Below are 20,572 nucleotides of genomic sequence, written 5' to 3' on the forward strand. Positions count from 1 at the left end.
TAGAGATGTTAAAGGTAAAGGTAAAATGCATAAATCTCAGTATATTTAATATACTATACACTTTCAGCTTTTTAAAAATTAATCTTTTAAGTAAAGAAATAGCGATTTAGACGAAGATTGAAATGTAATGGGGAGGGAGATAGAGATGCTTAAAGATGAGATGCACAAATCTCAGTATATTTAACATAATCTTTTAGCTTTTAAATACAATGAAAGCAATGAAGAGTAGAAGGTGATAGGGAGAGAGATGGATGGATGCTGAAGCTGAAGCTGGCAATAATTTGCAGCTCCAACCAATAAGAAGAGTCAAGTAAGTGAACGCTTAACTTATAGTAAAGCTGATCAAACGCATATATGGCCATCAAGGAAATCACTTTGCATTGCCTGCCGGGTATTTGCAAAGTGCACAAATTAATAAGACCAGGTATTAGCCGTCTTAGATGGGGCTTTACTCAATGAGCTGGACACTTTAGTTCAATTGAGCTTGCTGCGTGCTCAACTATTGCCATTCCTTTCTACTTCTACTTCTACTTATACCTCTACTTGGTCTTCTCTTGCTGTTTCCTGTGCTCAAGCTCATCAGTTTTCGTTGTAGTAGCTTACACGTTGCCCTTTGACTCCTGGCTACCTGCCACATGGGGCACACAGCATAAGAGTCTAGTTTCTACTTATGTAGTTCAAGTTGCCTTTTTTTTTTTTTTTGTTACTGTTGTTGTGCTTATGTGAGACACGTGGGTGTTTGTGTGTGAGAGAGTAAAGGTCAGTGTAATAAGCTCAGTGATGCTTTGCTTAGTTGGTTAGTTGTAAGAGGAGCCATCAAGGGTCTAAGGAGAGGCAGCAGAGGGGTAGGAGAAGCAGGAAACATTTTTCGGGGGCGGCAGAGAAAAACATACAATAAATCATAAAATAGGCAAAGCCAGGCCACACGCCAACAACAAGAGAGGGACAGAGAGAGAGAGAGAGCGATAGCATGGGAGAGGGAGTTAGATGTGTGAGAAGAGGGAGAAAGAGGAAGCTAGGGAGCAAGTAGCAAGTAGCAAGTAGTAAAGCAGCAAGTTGGAGCCAACGGGGGAATTGAGGCATTGAAGGAGCAGCGAGTGAAGGGGCGAAGCGAGGGGAGTGTAGGCAGCTGTTGGGACCACACACACACACACACACACAAACACACATGGAGGCGGATGCGAGCGCGTGTCTGTGCACGTCTGGACACGTCGTCGCCGTCGTTGTCGTCGTCGTCGTTGTCGTTGTCGTTGGCGGAGACGTCGGTGGCGCCACGTAGGCACAACAGCAACAATAACAGTTGATTTGACTAGCGGCATGCGGCAGCAAAAAGGGCAATGGCAACAATTCATCAATGCCCATGGACCAAGCGGCGTATGCGTAATGAAAACACAGCCTCCTCCACGCGCAGTCAATGTGAAGTCCAGTCGAAAAGTTGCCAACTGGCAGAAAATCTAAAATCCAAGCGCACAACAACAACAAAAAAAAAAAAAAACAAAAAAAAAGAAAAACTAGAAAAACCCCCAGCGAAATTGCAGTTGAAATTGATTTCGGGAATGGCATCGAATCGAATCGAATCGAATCGAATGGAAAGCAAAAGCTGTTGGCAGACCGAAATGGCCAAAACACTGATTGGCAGCACACACAAACACTGTGACAGACACACACACACACACACAGTCAAAGAACAAAACGCATAAATACTAAATGATTGGCAACATACAAAAAAGTCAAGAGCGTGGAATGGGAGACAAAGGAATGCCACATAAAATGGCCGCAAAACGCCGAAGGATGCCAAAGGCAGCAGGGACAGAGACGGAGACGGAGACGGACAACGGAGGCGGAGATGGCGGCGGCATTTTCAAAGCGAAGCGGCGGCGACCCTTAGGCGGCCATTGCCACCTACTAAGCCAATGAAGGGCGGCCTAGACAGCAGTTGGGGGCTTGCGGAGGGGGGGATGTAAGCACTCGCCTTTGGTCGTCTGAGCCTAACGCTTGATTGATTTCCACAAGTTTATGCCAAGTTCTCGTTTCTTTTTTTTTGCCTTTGCCTCTTGCCTCTTGCTTTTTTGAGTGTTTTTCCTTTTATTTCGCTTCATCTTTTTTTCATTTCATTTTTGCTTGCTTTTTTATGTCGCTTTGTTTCGATTTCGTCAGAAATCAGTGCAAGGACTAAAGGGAACCGATAGAGGGGGGGAAAATAAGGGGGATGGGTTTGGTCATTCAATGGGCACAAGCATTTGACGTAAGTAATAGAATTTTAATAACTTTACTAAGGAACTCGATGCGCTGTCGGATTCATCGAATGGAAATTACAAACGAAGGGGGGAAAGGGAAGGGAAGGGAAGGTAAGGGAAGGTTAAGGTTTTGGCTCACTTCAAAGTTGACTAATTATGGTTTTAATCGATCAGGCGCATCGATGGCAAAGTCCTGTAATCAAGCCATCAAACAAAAGTGAGACTCAAACTGAAACTGAAAGTGAAACTGAAAGTGAGAGTGAAAGTGAAAGTAAAAGTGTCTGTCGATAAGTTCTTTGAAGGGTGGAAAAGTTAAGGGTGCTGTGGCACGTGTGCATGTGCTCGGCATGTTGATTTTGTGCGACGCAACGCAACGCAACGCAACGAAACGAAACGCAAGCCGCACTGCGGCAATTAGACAAAAACAGCCGCAGGGGGAGCAAGGGAAAGAGAGAGAGAGAGAAAGGGATGAAGTGTGGGTGAAAAGCACAACGCACAACTCAATAAATGTTGAGGCATTGGCATTCACAGTGCGCACATGGTAAACTTTGTTAAGACTGCATAACTGTCACTAAGAAGCGCTGAAAGTTGAGGCCAGACTATCGATAGTCATGTCGATAGTAATATTAGGCAAAGCTGTGGCAATAAATTAGTTAGTTAGTTATCAATCAATCCAATTTGAAATGCACTCAGTGCATTTTCATATAGTAATTGATTAGTCTAAGAACTCAACCAAAACTGTTCAGTGGCAATCATTTTTATGTCAATACTTGGCAAAATGTCAATACTATTGATATGTCTATGCGCCATACACATTTTTGGCAGATGTTTTTTGGCCGCAATATTATTGCTACTAATTTCGTTAGAGACGTTATTGAAACACTGAATAAATTTCAATTTTTAATGCTGAATGCATTAGTTTAATGTATTTATACTATTGCAAATTCGATCGCCAAGCATTAAAATATTTGTTCATTTCAAAGTTAAATTCAATTTAAGGAAATGCAATTTAAACTGAATGAAATAGCATATTTATAATGCTAATTTAGAATAATATCTATGTAATATGCTTTTATGTCGTTGCTCTCACTAATGTTTTCGATTAGATGCCTGTGTTTACGTCTCTTTTATGTTGTTTGTGCTTGTTGTTTATACTATCGCTGATACTGGTACTTTATGCCATCGCTGATTTCATGCTTAATGTTATCCTTAATTGCCGGCAGGACAAATGAAGAACGGAAGTCGATGTTGAAGTCGGTTTCGAAGTCGAAGTCGGAGGAGTCAATCCCCTAAAGCCAGAGACAGAGACAACGTTTGACTTGTGGAATTGTTGCTACTGCTTGTTTGCTATTGTTGTTGTGGCTGGTTGTTGTTGTTGTAGTTGGTTTTTTGTTGGTTGTTGGCTGGCAACCAATTGGATGCTTAACTGTTCATAATGACTAACCCCATGACAAGGCCAAAAAACACACACAAAACGAATACATTTGTGGCATTACTTGAAGCATGCCACATGCCACATGCCGCCGCTGCCACCGCCACATGCCGTCCCCAAGCATCAAGCCACATGCTACACATGAGAAGAGAGCGTAACGGGAGACAAGAACAAAAATGCTTAAGCAGGCCAAAAGCAGCGCAAAACGGGGCTCAAGTCATTGACAAGAATTAAAAAGTTGACAGCCGTTGCCACGTGTATCTTTCTATACATGTATGTGTGTTGGGTGTGTGTGTGTGTGTGTGTGTGTGCCGCAGTCTTTAGTAAGTTATGCCACAAGTGCGTGACACAAACCAGAGGCGGACGTTACTGCGGCTTTTTTGTCCCTCTAGCGAGCGATGCAGTAGTTGGAGACGTCGTAGGCGTTGCGTCCCTTCATTGTCTGCAGCTGTTGGAGGCTGCGCCTAAAATGCTGCAACACAATTCACAGCACGTAGCGCAATTTTGCCATGAAGCTGTGGCAATCGCAGCGACTTCTTTCCCTCGTTCGCCTCGTTTCCCTCGTTCGCCTCGTTTGCCTCGTTTGCCTTTGCCCTTCATATTCACTTTAATGCGCATCAACATCGACAGTTAAATTAACTGAGTCGCCCACGTGTAGCACCGACTGCTGAGCACAGGGGCGTGGCTGCCTGGTGGGTGGTTGTGAGACGGGAGGGGGCACGTACAGACGTACGTACAGACTTGTGTGTTGTCCCTTTTCAGTTAGGCAAGGCAGCCAGAGCACTGCAATCAGAAGCTGATTGACAGACAGTCAGCGAGACGGATCGTCGTTGTTGCACAGAAAACACTAAGTAAGAAAGCTTTAGTCGAGTGTGCTCAACTGAGAGATACTCGCTACCCATTTTCGAATAAAAGCAAAAGAGTACGGTATAAATTTCGAAATATACCACAAGAATACTGAAAATATATCAAAACTTATATTTGGTATTCATTCAAAATATACCATAGAGTGCAAAACATACCAGAGTGTCAACCAAAGCAAACAGAGTTATATTACCTTACTACCTTTATCTTTGTAGCGGGTATAAAAAGGGACACATATAAGATAAGTGAATACCCCGCACATTAAGCAATGCCAAACTAGTTAGCAACTTTCCTACTCATTTAAATATTACTTATATTTTCGGGAAATTAATAATTGATATTAAGTTATTTATGTTTTATATTTCTGCTTTAGTTGTAACATAAACGAAATATATTTAACGCACATTTAACCGAACTTAAATATCAATAAATTCGGGTAATTAGTAATTATTATTATTATTTCTGATTATTATAATAATACATATTTTTATTATACCCAATTATTCCTTTTTTTTTATATAAATTGAGTCATGAAACGAAATGCATTTAAGGCACACTTCAAATTTATGCCTTGTCACTAGGGTCTCGTTTTACTGCTTCCGACTAGACAACAATTGGGCAACGGTAAATTTTGAGTGTGACCGTAATTGTAATAAATAAGTAAGTGATGAAAATCATCGAGAAATTAAAGCTGAATGTTTTATAAAAATCAGTAGTGCAATTTCATTATCATTATTTTGTTGTGTTAAGCTTCGTTTCGATTTTACCATTCTAAAATAAATGTACCGAAAAATGGTGACCGATATAATGAGTTTTTTTCTTATGGGATTTATTTGACATTTCAAAAATATGGAAAAAAAAACCCGAGAAAAACTTAGTTTATGGTGATGTGAAACCAGAGTGTATGAGAATTTATATTATTTCTATTGCAATCTGGCTTATACTGAAAAAGTATGCGAAATTATGTGTTATATATCTTATGTTGACATCTATTTGAATTATAGCTAGTAACAAACACTTATTATTATTTTGTTGTGCAGAAGTGCATTTATATAGTTTATAAATTCAATGAATATTTCTAAAAATTCTTTTCGTATCTCTCTTCTCTTCTTTTCATTACAGGGTATCAGCATGTCAAGTTGCTGCCTGGCAAAGTGTCACCTTTTAGCTTATTGAGATACAATTGCTGAGACGGGACACCTGAGCAGAGGTCGCAACGAGACAACAATTGGAATCACAAAGCCATAAAATTAACGCATAGCTTTCTCTTTCTCTTCCTTTTTTCCCCATACAACAAAAACGAGGGACGACATCAACTCGTTTGAAGCAAGTGCAGAGGTCGCGCGGCAGGAGCTTTTAGATTTGTTGGTAAGTAGGCAACTATCTCTTTCTCCTTAGCTCTTTATCTTTTACACCCTCCGGAGCTGCGGGCGGAAGATGTTAGTTTGGCCAAAGTTACTGCGCTGATTTATTGTCCGTTGCTGTTGTTGCACGCAACTCTAAATCTAAAATAGTTTGCGGGCAAGTGCGTGTCTATTTGCCACTAGAGGTGGCCATAATACACATAAGTGTTAGAGATGGTAAAATGAAAACAATTGCGGTGATCATCTAAGTTTTTGTGAACCAAGAATAACTTCATTTATAAATAGAAATAATTACCCTTCTATTGGGAATTATGCCATGTATTTTATGAAATATATATACATATGTATATTTCTTTATTTAGATATAGTTAAAATGAACACTAACGTTTTTCTAAAGCACTGACTTATTTTGTGAAATACTTTGCATAATTACTCGAAAAAGGTTCAGTAATATAACTAAAATCCTGAACATAATTAACATAATCAACAGTATGAAGCATAATTTTGCTTATTTTTGGTGCGTATACGTAATAAAAGCTATTTCAATTTATTATCAATAGTTTATGAAATACTCTATACAATATTGTAAGCAATATCCAGCAAAAGATTGAAACTAAAGACCCATACCCTAAAGAGTAATAAGCAAAGCTATATAGGGATATATTAAGTATTTGTCTACTATTATGATTATTACGTATACGTAATGAAAATTTACTCTGCAGAAATATATATTCAAAGGCATTTTAAGCAACTAAATAAAAGTGGGCGTGGCATGATAAAAGGCGGAATTTAATTTTATTTTTTATTATAAAGTTTATTTGCTTGCAAAGAAATATAAGAAGAAGAATATAAGAACTTTATAATAAAAAATAAAATTAAATTCCGCCTTTTATCATGCCACGCCCACTTTTATTTAGTTGCTTAAAATGCCTTTGAATATATATTTCAATTTTCAGACCGATACCTTACTTCGTTAAAAAGTTACGTACGCATTGCTCCAACTTTCTTATATGAGGCTCAGTACATGGCTAGTTGGTTTTTTTTGTTGAATTAAAAAAAAAATTATAAGTTAAATAAATTTAAAAAAAAAATTATAAAATTTGTTGTAAAAAAATGAATCAGAATTGACTCCAACATAATTGGAAAATGCGTATTTTTTTTTAAATACATTAAAATGTCTTAAATACCTCGAAATACCTTATGTACCTCATAGTGCAATCTTTAAGCTTCACGGCGCGGACTAGGAATTCATTTTAGACACATGGTTTCATGGTGAAATTTTCTTAGAATTCTTCGTAGATTCCGATTATGGGGGACGATTTTCACGATTTTTTGGACAGGAACAAATTGACCCGCCCTAATACGTATGCTCTTGTTATTACGTATACGTATTAAAATCTAATGGTACGCTTTGCAAACATGTTATGAGATACTTGTAGAAAATTCTCTTCGAAATAGTTATTTGAATCAAAAAATTCCTTGTCGACTGATGAATAAATCAATGCAGCTGTCACATCAAGTATACGCATACCATTAGTAATACATATCAAGTATATGCATATTATTATGAAAACGTATACTTGATGCTAATTGATTCTACCTATTCTAAGCCTTTAAAATCTCAATTAACGTTGTGATCAGTCATACATAATAATACGCTGAATATTTGCTACGTATACTTAATATGCGAACAACTTTAGGTATACTTTACTAGCTTTGCACACCTAATCTAACATAGTTACACGCCTACAAATGATAAGTTTGAATTTTAAACAGAATATCGATCGATATATTTGATCAACTTTGCGTATACTTAATGGAATCAGCTGCTGTTTTTTTTTTGTAGAAAGTGGAATAAATATGAGCAACTTTATGCAGTATTTTAGCTGGTATTTTATGCAGTATATGTGCTACAGTTTATGCTCTCTATTTTAGTGACTTTATTTATTGTCCTATGTGTGTGTGTGAGTGTGTGTGTGTGTGTTTACGTGCGTGTTTGTGTATTGTGTTGGGCTCATCTTTAGTTTTGGTGGCAAGTGGCAAATGCTACAAATGCTGCTTGCCGCCTGCACTTTTGCACTACGCACGCAGCAGGTGAGCACTTTTTGCTTGAGTTTTATTATGGTCATATGTAGGAGTGTGTGTGTGTGCTTGTGTGTGTGTGTGTGTGTGTTTCGTCCTTTGTGCTCCTGGGGCATAAACAACACTTTCACGGACACCCGAAACGGCGACGAGCGTCGCGACATGTTTGTGGCTGGCGCGCGTGCCAACGACAACACCAACAACGACGACGAAGGTAGCAACAACCAGTGGCAACAACAACAATCAGCAACCAACAACCAGCAACAACAACAACCAGCAACAACAACAACAATCGGCAAGGCAGAAACAATCGTTAGCTGGGCGCTGCCAGTGTTTTGTTGGTTGCGCGTTTTGTCGCCAATTTCTGCTCTCTCTCTCTCTTTCTTTTTGCTGTTGCTGTTGCTGTGTGTGTGTGTTTTTTTTTTCGGCTTCGTTTTTTTATGGCATTTTGAGCTGGAACTTTTGTTTTGCTCTTAAATTTCATTTCAGTTGCGTTGCCCGCGGGCCAAATGCGAACGCAAATCTTAAAAGTTGCGCACATAAAAGACGCACGAGATGGGCGGCAAGGATTTGGGAGGCAGGAAGGCGGGAAAATGGCGGACGACTAAATCAAGGTGTTCAACTGGATAAATGGTTGAGGTAACAACAACAAAAACAACAACAACAAAAGTGAAACGAAACGAAAATATTGTAAAAGCGTCGCAAATGTAATCAAATTTCTGTATGGGCCATGGTCATAAGCACACACAAACACACAGGATTTAATGACTGAAAACGAGGGAGACAGACAGTGAGAGGGATAGAGAGCGAGACAGCAAGAAGTGAGGCAGGTAATCTGCAAATTGTCTGCAATTTTTCAGCCGCGCAGCCTTAGAAACGTTGATGATGTCTTTGGCCTCAATATGGAAATGCGAGGAAACCCTTCAAACAAATTGCATAAAACTTTGCCCACTTTTTCTCATTCGCATTCGCATTCTCTTTTCCCATTTTCCACATTTTCCACAGTTTCCCCATTTTCATTTGGCTTAATTTTTATAAAGTATTTGTAATTAAATTGCCAACTCAAACTGTCGCAGCTCAACAGATAATGCCTTAATTAATGCAAATGCTTTGGCTTTCAAGCATGCGAGCAGCTCACGTCTTTGCACAGGTTTCGCAATCGCATTAAGTTCATTTCACAAATGAAAATTGTCGTTAGTTAGTTTTGTTAGCAGCTGTGCTAAAAAAATGTTTTAAAGTATTGCAATTTTGTTGGGAAGAGCTTTAAATGCTGTTCCTAAACTTTTGTGTTAATAATATTGATATATTTTTTAATTCTCTTCTATTAAACTGACATCACAAAATCAAAAACACAAAATAAATAGTAATAGTAATAGTTAGTATTCTCAATATTTAGATTCTAATTTGAAAATGAAATGAATTTGAATAATATGTAAATTTTAACAAGAAAGCTACAGTCGGGTGTGCTCGACTGTGAGATACCCGCTAACCATTTTGAATAAAAGCAATATATTTTGCGGTATTATTCTTAAAATATACCAAATATACTGCAAAAATACTAAAAATATACCAAATTATATATGTGGTATATCGATATAGTACTGCATTCAAAATATACCATAGACGAAAACAAACTATAGCTCTATCTCTTATAGTCTCTGAGATCTAGATGTGCATACGGACGGATGGACAGACGGACAGACAGACAGACAGACAGACATGGCTAGATCGTCTCGGCTGTTGACGCTGATCAAGAATATATATAATTTATAGGGTCGGAGATGCCTCGTTCTACCTGTTACATACATTTCCTGTCGGCACAAAGTAATAATACCCTTCTACCCTATGGGTAGCGGGTATAAAAAGAGTTGTACAACATTTTAATAAATATTTCACTTTTTTTCTATTATTGTCATGACAACGTTTATTGTAATTCATTGCACATCGTAATTTTGCATAGTACCAGATGCAAATTTACTCAAAAGTCAAAATTCGCTCTTCTTAATAACAAATTCTTTTGACTAAGGCTTATAGATTTTTTTTGAAAGCAAGGAAATGCAATTTTACAAGAGCACAAATAATGTTTACTTAAATAATTTAAGGAGCAATCGATTTTTATAACCGCTTCCTATATGCGAAAAAGGGTAACAGGCAGAAGCAGATATGTGCGACGCTATAAAGTATATATATATTCTTGATCAGCGTCAACAGCCGAGGCGATATAGTCATGTCCGCCTGTCTGCCTGTCTGTCTGTCCGTCCGTATGAACTCCTAGGTCGCTGAGACTAAAAGATCATCTGCTCATCTGGAATGTTAAATATTTTATGTTATATATTATTTATATACCACTATACCAAACATAGCTTTCGGTATATTTTAGCACTTTTGCGGTATATTTGCTTGGTATATTTTAAGAAAAATACCGCACTGTTTTGGCCTTATTAAAAATGGGTAACGGGTATCTTACAGTCGGGCACACTAAAGCTTTCTGACTTGACTTAACTTTAACTGATTAAATTGAAGAAATGCCTTAGGAACATGATAAATGGGTATTTTGAAAAACCTGATCAACTTACTATATAAACACAGAAAATCTTAAAGTTTGATTAGATATTGTTATCTACATTTTAAATTTATTTTGTCTTGAATTTAGTTTAGCTAATTGAAAATCTAGTTCTTTCTATATAACATTTAGATTATTTTGTTAGTTAATGCACTTGCTTATTAGCATAAGAATTACATGCTGCAGTTTTGTAAATAGTTTGCTTGCAGTTTTCGTGTTTTAAAGTCAATAATTGAAAGGTCTTGACCTTGACAATTTGAAGGTGCCTTGAAGGCAGGCAGGACGAGGCAGGACGAGGCAGGAAGGAAGCCGTAATGCGCATTACAGTTAACAGACTTTGCACACACTAGCTTGTGTGTGCGCTTGTGTATTGAATCTGTTTGATAATCGCTTCGCAAGCAGTGGCGTCTGTCCGTGTGTAGATAGCTCTGTATGTGTGTGAGTGAGTGTGTGTGAGTGTGTGTCTGTTGCTTATTAAGTTGCCATCACACTCCGCCGCCCACTTCAAAGGCAGGCCAACTTTTTTGGCACCGAGCGAAGGGCGCAAAACTCTTTGAAAATTTTGCTTTTGTCTTGGGCTAAACGCATTAGAGTCAGCCCCCCCCCCCACCTTGGTGTGAGTGTGTGTGTGTGTGTGTGTGAGTCTAAGATGTGCTAATGTGTGCACACAAGCGTGTGCAACATCGTGTCGAGTCGTGCAGGTAGTGGCAACAAGGGGCGTGGCAATTAAACAACAGCCTCTTCAGTCTTCAGGCTGATGTTGTTTTCGCACAAACACACACACACACACACACACATACACACACACACACACTCGCACACTCACAATCGTGGGCAGAGTAACTGCTGCTGTTCCTTTGGCAGCCGGCGCCAAAGTTTTTTAATTTAAAAAACTTTTCGCCGACTCGAAAGACTTGCGATTTGCGACTGTTGAGCGCGCGGAGCAGCGCGGGGGAGAGGCTCTAAGAAAATGTATAGGGGAGAGGCAGAGTGTGCGGTGGAGGGAGGAGAGGGGAAAGCAACGAGAGCAGAGAGACAGACGACGCCTCATGTACAAGTGTAAATATTGGCGGTAAACTAAAAGGGGCACGTGACGCCCACTTGCCACTTGCCACGCCCCCCGCTCATCCCAGTTGCAGCTCATCAACAGCTTCCCTTCGTGCTTCGTGTTGCTGCTGCTGCTGCTGCTGTTGATGTCCTGTTGGCATCCTTGACCTGTGCAAAATGCTCTGACATTCGAAAGATTTGTGTTTGTGTTTTGTGACAGCGGCCAAAAGTTGCCAAAGCAGCTGCCAAACTCTTGTTGTTGTTGTTGTTGTTGCTTGCTTGCTTGCTTGCTTGCATGTTGGCATTTGCAGCACTTGTCGTCTGCTCTAGTTCGAGTTGTTGTTGTTGTTGTTGCAAGTAGCATTGAAAACTTACCGCACTGCAGGAACTTCAAGTATATCCCATTCAACGGACGTATAGAACTCGGACAGATCCACGCCCACTTCGACCACATTGGTGCCGTTCAGTTCATCGATGTGACGCAGATCCACCTGCGAAAGAGAGACGCACATACAGTGAGTGAGATAGAGAGAGAGAGTGAGTGAGTGAGATAAAGTAGGTGAGTGAGTGATTAGACAATTACAGGACTACAAAAACGTTGACAGCGCACATAATTGAGCTGTACCAAGAAAAAATAAGAGGAATGCACAAAGTGGGCGTGGCTAACGCACGCCCCCTCCACCTTCTTCTTTTGGCTCTCGCTTCCGCTGCCGCAAATTGAAGACGAAGTTGGAAGCAAAGCGACGCTGTGTTAAGCCAGCCAAGTTAGCACTTCAATTTCAGTTTGAGCTCTGTCGATGTTCGACAACACGACGGCAGCTGCAGCTGCAGCTGACAGTATTCGGGTCGGGAGAGGATGCATGCTGCATGCTACAGGATGTGGCACAGGACAACGCAACGCAATTGGCATGCCAGACACACACTCAGACCGAGGCACAGGCACAGTCACTGTGAAACAGTGAAACAGGCATCGACACACAGCTAGACAGCCAAACAGCTGCCTCATGTTATTCGCATTCAGCTGACTGCCAGTTGCCAGTTGCACGTTGCACGTTGCTAGTTGCTCTGCCAGCGATTGGCAGCTGCCACTTTGCCAGCTAACTTGCAACACAATTATTGACTTTACGCTCGACCAAAGACAATAAATGTTAACTGCAATATTCAGTTTATACGTCGATATTCGTATGCATCAAATAATCATCACTAAAATATTATATATTAAAGCAAACATTTCTTCATTAGTTTTTCATGCATAACAACAAAATGGGGTTATACAATTTTTGTCTATTATGCTTAAAGAGTTCACAGCAATTTCGCTGCCTTAAGTTGAAGTTAAATATTGTATTTTTTTGAAAGAATTATTTAATATTACATTTATTTACTTTTCCTTGCTTCAAACTTTTTCCACGCCCATTTGAAATGTAGACGTACCATAACTCTAACAATTCTTAACATTTCGCTTGCAATTTCGAACAATTCTTTAGGCCTAGAATACGCAGATAATGTCATTCGTATTTTTTCTTAAATTGGTTGGACGTTTTTTAGATGACATGAAGCGTCTCAATGCGAGGATTATATCGTTTTGTTTTCTTTTTTATGATCAATTATTTGTAATACTTTTAATAATCGACTTTCATTGATCTACCTCCATTCCTTCTGAACTACAAAAAAATTGCAAAGAAGCGCTCCAAAAACAAATGGTGTTACCTTCTAAGAATAAATCCAGACTGTTTTCTTATATTCAAAATGGGTAACGGGTATCTCGCAGGCGAGCACACTCGACTGTAGCTATCTTTCGTATTTATAGCTGTACAAACAATAAAGAACTTACTATAATATCAGAGATAAAGAAAATGAATGTTAACATAACCCAATTGGGGTCCCCTATGAAGAATTGATATTATTGAATAATAATAATAATAATAATATTGAAATTTAATTGTTTTCTATCGTGTAGGGGTTTTTATTTGATAATGATTCTTTTGAGCGCAATGTGCTCTATTTATTTTTGATTTAATTTTCGTTTCATTTCGTCAATACACGCTTGAAAAGTCCAAAAAAAAGAGAGGAACTCTTCAAACTGCAATATGCCCATAAAAGTATGCTTCATTTTTTGAAGCATGTGACCCCTACATATGTATTTTGATTTTATTATATTCGTAACTTTTATTGATATATGTATATTGTTTTTATACCAATTTCTAGTAGTTCAGTTCTCTTTTGTAAAAGATTAATATTGGATTTCTGCTTTTTATTCAACTTTATTAAGTGAAGCATCTGTACAAGCAAAAATTCCAGTTTAAAATGAAATGAATACACACATTTTTCAACTGTAATAATTTCCTCAATGTTTTTCATTTTATGAGTACTAATGTTTTGTTCCTTTCATTGTGATATTGTAGCGAAAGTGAGTTGCAGAACAACCTGCCAGGAGTGCTCGTAATGCATTATCAATGAGGCAAATACGATGTTGATAGCTGCATGTGTGGAAATTCAAGAATATATTTGTAATTTAATGTGAATGTTTTTATAAGAATGTGTGATATCTCAGCTAACAAATGATAGTATCGCTAAAGAGAGAAAGAGAAACAGATGGAGAGAGAGACTAGAAGAGTGCAACAGCTTGTTGGTATAAAAAAAATTTGTTATTGAGTTTCTTAATGTAATATTTTATTTTTCTTTTATTTTTTTGAATTTCGATTCATTTCTATTTTAACTTTTTTTTATTGATTTATTTAAAAAAGCATAAACTATGATAAATAATTTGAATAAAGTATAATTATCTAGCAAATCTCAATGACGAACTAACTTGAACCACCCAAGTAAAAGATATTCACTTCAGTTTTACGCTAAACAATCGCATTTTAAGTTCAACCTTTACAGAATTCTTTGTCTGCTGGGATGCAATATGTTGGCTTAGTAATGTATGTTAGTTTGTATGTATGTGTATGTGTGAGTGTGTGTGTGTGTGTGTGTGTGCATGATAATTTTTCTCCGTTTGGTTTTTGATACGATTTTCGTTTTGGGATTTTTGTTGGCCTCCACATCGTCGACGTCTGTTTACGCCTCAATGAGCTTGCATAGAGTAAGCCATAGACAACGAGTGAGGGAGAGGCAGATACACAGAGAGAGAGAGTGAGCGAGAGAGGGAGGGGAGAGTATAGAGGGTATAGGGCACTTTTTAGGTGTTGCTTGCAAAAGGTGTGCGATGAGAAAAGCGTGAAATTTGAAAAGTGACGTTAATTCGATTTTGTGAGTGGCGATGCTGGGAGTTCGAATTGGGTCGAGTCGAGTCGAGTCAAGTTGAGTGGCGTTTGAATGAGTGCTGTGAAGGCAAGCATAGGAGCAGGAGGAGGAGACAACGGGAGCAGGAGGCGGAGGAGGAGACGAGGTGGTCGCAATGACGCCGTTTTGTGCAAAATCAAGTGTGAAAATTGAGCCTATGAACTTGAACACAACTAGAGAGGGAGTGGAAAGTGAAAGTGAGAGGGAGCGAGTGAGCAAGCGAGATAGAGACAGAGACAGACAGAGAGAGAGAGAGAGAGAGAGAGAAGGCGTGTGCTGCTTGCTCGACATAAAATTAGGCAATCGACGCTCGTTGCCTTTCAACATGAGCGGGCGAGAGCAACAACAACAAGAACAAGAAGAAAAGCAAGAGCAGCAACAGCCAAGCATAATCAGACAGGATGTGGGTGAGTTGTAGCAGGTGCAAGCATGCCACTTGCAACATAACTGTAAATGTAACTGTGTAGCTCTGTAGCTGTAACTGAAACTGCTGAAGCGGAAATTGTTATTTTAAGTGGTAGCGGAAATTTCACTATAAGGAAGTTACGATTTACTGAAATATTTCCGACATTGGAAGATGCCGAGACGCAGGTAGAGCGAGACACAGAGCGAGAGGCAAGATAAATGAGAATGAGAGAGAGAGAGATAGAGAGAGAGAGAGACAGACAATTTCAAGTGCTTTCACAATGCAAAGCAGAATTCCAACTGATTCAGCTTAAGTAGCGACTTCCTCTCATTCTCATTCTCATTTTGGCTCTCTCTCTTTTTCTCACACTCATTTACCTTATATTGTATATATGTGTGTGTGTGTGTGTGTCTTGGCTGTCGCTCTGTCCCAGGAGATTTTATAAATATTTTATGATATGGCTCTGTTGATATCGCTTATTGCGGTTGATTTATGCACACCACAAAAGATGCCCTCGCTTTTCTCCAGCTCGAAAGTTGTCTCTGTCCACCAACAATGAAGCGTTGAAAGCGACGACAACAACATTTACAACAAACAATTGCCGCCAATGACAATTACACACACACACACACACACACACACACACACAGTGGCACAATCAAGGCAAGTAGCCACGTGCTCTGTGTTTTGTGTTTTGTGTTTTGTGCTTGTCGTGTCGTGTCGCGTCGTGTCGTTGCATGTCGTAGCGTGTCAAATGTTGTTAGCGCCTCGCCTTTTAATACTAAATGAGCGTTGGCTTTTTAGCAAATTAGTGCCAGCTGCCAGCTGTGTGTGTGTGTGTGTGTTTATATCTCTTACTTTCCAGCTCGCAGAGAGAGAGAGAGTACTGGATTGCCCTACGGTAAATTTTCACAATCACTTCATTACACAGCAACTTCATTACTCACAGCCTCTGCGTTCAGTCTGCGACATCAATTTGACATTGTTTTATTGCGCAGCAGAAGCTTCACTGTAACAGCGAATGCTATTTTTAAGCAGCGATGTAAATATAGCACTATACGATGCCTGCTATTTGATTGATTACAGTAATTGAATCGATCACCTACTTATTTCGATAATCTGCAGACCTTTTGCACACAGTTGCCTAGACACTTGATTGAGGCAGTTGCGGGGGAGATTGAAAAGGGTTTTGAGTAAACAATGTGGCAATTTTGTATTCTTAGAACAAAAATGTAATTAATCTCATGGGAAAAATTACATTCCTAAAATAAGAATAAAATTCAAGAATATTTTATAAAAAAATCCGTAAAATTGTATTGCTATTTTAAACAAGATTTCAAATTAAATTTTAATTAAAATTACTATATTTTAACAAAAACATAAATAAACAAAATTCTTAAACGTGCCAAGTACATACAATTATGAATTGTCTGCCAAAGCAACTAAATAATTCATTCAAAAGTACAAAGCTTAAAAAAAATGAGAAATAACTAACATCAAGAGAAAGTGTCGGAGTATGCTTTTTAGTCCTACGAAAATATTATGCAAATTGAAATAATTGTAGATGAATAGTAAATATAATGAAAGAGATTTCAAGGCATGCCTTTTGAAAGTTCAAAAAATAAATGTAAAAGTTTCAAATTCAAATATTTCAACTATTATTGATTCTGAATTGATTCCTTTAGTAGCATGTTTTAGTTACAGAAAAAATAATAAACTAAGCAAACATTATACTATAGATTTGTTTATAGTACTACAATTTTGTACTATTAACTTTAGAGTGTGTTTAGTTTTATTATTAAACAAAAAAAAAAAACATTCTTAGCTTCGATCACTACAAAATTCTTGTTTCAGCTATAAATTTAAAGTTGAGCTTTATAAATATTCTAGTCTGCAGCTTCACTTTGCCGATGTTGTGGTCGCCACCTTGGCTGCAACAGTTAGGTTCTGGCTTTAACATCGTATTGAGGTTGCTGCTTTACAGCACTTGAGGGGTTTACTCGGGCTGCTCAGGTTCAGGCTCAGGCTCAGGCTCAGGCTCAGGCTCAGGACTTGAGCAGCTCTTTGACCTTTGCCATGCAATTTATTGCGGGTCGTCGAAGAGTCCTTCGGCCCTTTTGCGGCTGGACAAACTGATTAGAAGAGACTTTGGAGCAGGTTGATTTCGATGCTGGGCTTCAGCAGCTGCAGGCGAATGGCTGAGTGTGGGACAGTATGGGTGTCTCTCTCACTCTCTGTATTTCTATCTCTATCTCTTGTGAGCTATGCAAATGACAAGCTATGTTGCATTACCCGGCATCAGCTTTGTGCAATTTGCTTGGCTCTCGTCTCAGCTGAGGGAATTGCATAACTGAGCTGATGCAAGACTCACACACACACACACACTCTCACACACATCGATAGCGAGTCGCTGCTACAATGTGGCATGTGCTTGAGAATGCTAACAAGATTTGATTAAAGCCGCGCCAACATTACGACTCTAGAAAATAGCGACAGGTGCTCGCATCTTTGTCTCTCATTGCACCTGCTGAATGCGTTTTTTTTATGTGGCCCAATGCCAGGCGCACCGCATGCGGTTAACCTCAGTTGCAAATGAGAGCGAGAGAGAGGTGGTGGGGGAGGGGTAGAGTACGGGCCATTTGTCGGCTCATTTACGCTGAGCTGCAAAGTAGCTGAAGCTGTTGCTGAAGCACTGCGGAGTAAGTGGCGCAAGGAACAGTGTGCTAATGCCACTTCATTAGCTGGCAAGTCACTGGGCTGGGCTGTGGGCTGGGTAGCTAAGCCGCTTTTGCCGCATGCTGTATGCTGCATGCCACAACTGCAGTTGCCTCTTCCCCCGTTCTTCCTTCTGTACCCTTCGTTAACCATCTGGCAAAGTTTACGAGGCCTGCTTCTGTCGCCGTTGCTGTTGCCCGTGTCTTTGTCATTGTCATTTGCCGGCAGGTGTCAAGCAACCTTATTGTCCTTTGGGTGCCAAGCTTCTCTCCCATGTGTACTGTTCTATGTCTCTCACTGTTTGTGTGTGTGTATGTGTGTGTGTTGTCAAATCGCCAGAGACAGTTTTATGTGTGCGGCAGCCGTAAAATGTGAGAATTTCTATGCGAGCACAACGAATTATGAGCAAATTTCGGTTTATGGCCACTAAAGCAGCCGCAGGACCTGCCTGCTGTGACTCTTCCTTCGCACACACACACGGCAACAACACAATTTGTCCAAGTGCAAATAACACACAGCAGCGCCAGCGCGACAACAATCAGCTTCCCTGTACCTCATATATAATATAATGTACAATCTGATAATACGCTGATTTCTATGCCAAACACACAACACACTTCGCTCTCTCTCTCCCAGTCTCTCTCTCTCTCTCTCTCTCTAGACTATGCCCATACTTTGTTTTCTTTTATTGCCAAATGACTTGATGGCCTTTCCGACCCCATCAAATAGACATCTACTTTTTGATTAGCTGCAACAGCCAAGTTCATTTGGTATCAATCTCAAGGCTGTTGCAGCTGACATACATTTATTTTTATGTGCCGCACTCATTGAAAAATCAAAGCACAGATCAAAAGATTAAACGTGCTAGAGAGACACATTAAAGTATAAAATAAAAATCCTTATTAATATCCTCATAAATAATTCAACACATTTCGAGTTTTCGACTATCGCAATCGTCTTTGTTTTGAAGTTATAAAAATATTAAGGACAAGGATTGAAATATTGTTGATTGCATTTTAAAAGACAATAATATACTCAAATACACTATATACTTGTAGTAACGGTAACAAGAGTATACAAAAGATAAAATAATAATAATAAATATAAATAAAGCAAGAAAAGTAAGTATAACATTTGTTTGAAAGGGTAAGTAATAAGAAGAATAAACAAATCCTTTTTTCTAATTTGACTATTTGCAGCAGAAGTGTAGTATTTCAGCCTTACTTCCTGAAGGACATTCGTGGCATCCTTTGGCACAAAGATCGATCTAATAAATACAAATTGATTGGCATAAGGATTGGCAAGAAGGACGAACGTTGTGCAGACAGCGAAGTTACAAGGACTTTTTGGTAATCATGAAATAGCTTATATCTCAGTCCTGTCTGATCCTGGCGAATTATATGTCAAACAAAGTCTTTTGATTAGGACTGTCATCCTGCCAAAGGACTTTTAAATCGTACGTCGTTTTGAAGACATTCTTAGGCCCTGAGAATAAACAATTACAAGTCATTGATCCTTACAGATTTACATATTTCTTGATGCTCTTCGATACAATAAGTCCTTGCGATCTTATCAATATGTTTCCTTTGAAAATGTGGCGGGATATGACCGAGTTATAACCAATTTTCAAAAAACAACTCTTATTGGATCCTAAAAGTATGCTATAAAAATGAAAATTTTGTAGCGCCAATTTAAAATGTGAAATTTCAAACCAACCGAAAAAGGCATATTCGTTAAATTTTAAAAATAACGAACGATATTAAATTATCAAGGCATCCACCTGCTGCTGATTTATGTTCTCCTGGTGTTTCAAATAATGACTTGGGACTTTTTAAACGTTCGAGGCTTACAGTAGACAACAACAGCAACAACAAAAGCTACAACAACAGCAACAATTACAGCAAAAACTATTAATGATATTATTGTTGTTGTTGTCCAGTCGATGTCGCCACGAACTGCAGAAATGTCTCAATTCAGAAGGTGAAATACCAGGCGAACATAAATCAGTAGCAAGCAGAAATACAGCAAGTCACTTGCGTAATTAGTGGCGCCATCTATCGTAATGCCGATGTGTGTAAATTGGTGCACCCCTAAAGTATGCTACAAAAACTGAAGATGCGTGCCAATTTTAAATTTTAAATCAACTCACAATAAAGCGAATCCGTTAAAATACAAAAATTCTTGTTTCATTGTTTGCCATATCTCTACCAAATCCACCAGGATCTTGTCAGGACATACCTTTTTGTAATCAGGATAAATAGTTCTATCGATTGACATTCAAGGATTTTAAGAATATTCCTATTACATTCACATTTTTTTTTTAAACATTTGGAAAGGGGCTAAAAATTACAAATATTCCACTGTATCTCAGTCATTCGATTGACTATCGTGATGTCCTTTGGCATGAATATTGATCTATCTACGACAAACCGATTGACATAGTAGAAAGCAGAAAAGTCCTGACATGAGCCAAGGTAAATGTCTACGAAAGATAGCGAACAGTTTTGTCACATCCTGTCTGATCCTTGCGTATCCTATGGCAAACGATTCCACTCGGTATGGTCTATCATCATGCTA

At 38.9% G+C, this 20,572-nt stretch overlaps 1 protein-coding gene across 1 annotated transcript in view; it reads right to left on the bottom strand.

Annotated features, from left to right (window-relative positions):
- Nucleotides 1-20,572, bottom strand: part of LOC133849596 (acetylcholine receptor subunit alpha-like) — a 119,344-nt gene that overhangs the window by 17,380 nt on the left and 81,392 nt on the right. Inside the window, exon 7 of the mRNA XM_062285784.1 lies at nucleotides 11,965-12,080. Within this exon, the coding sequence (XP_062141768.1) occupies nucleotides 11,965-12,080 (116 nt within the window). The remainder of the gene's footprint in view (nucleotides 1-11,964; nucleotides 12,081-20,572) is intronic.

Source organism: Drosophila sulfurigaster, chromosome X (genome assembly GCF_023558435.1).
Source record: "Drosophila sulfurigaster albostrigata strain 15112-1811.04 chromosome X, ASM2355843v2, whole genome shotgun sequence".
NCBI lineage: Eukaryota > Metazoa > Arthropoda > Insecta > Diptera > Drosophilidae > Drosophila > Drosophila sulfurigaster.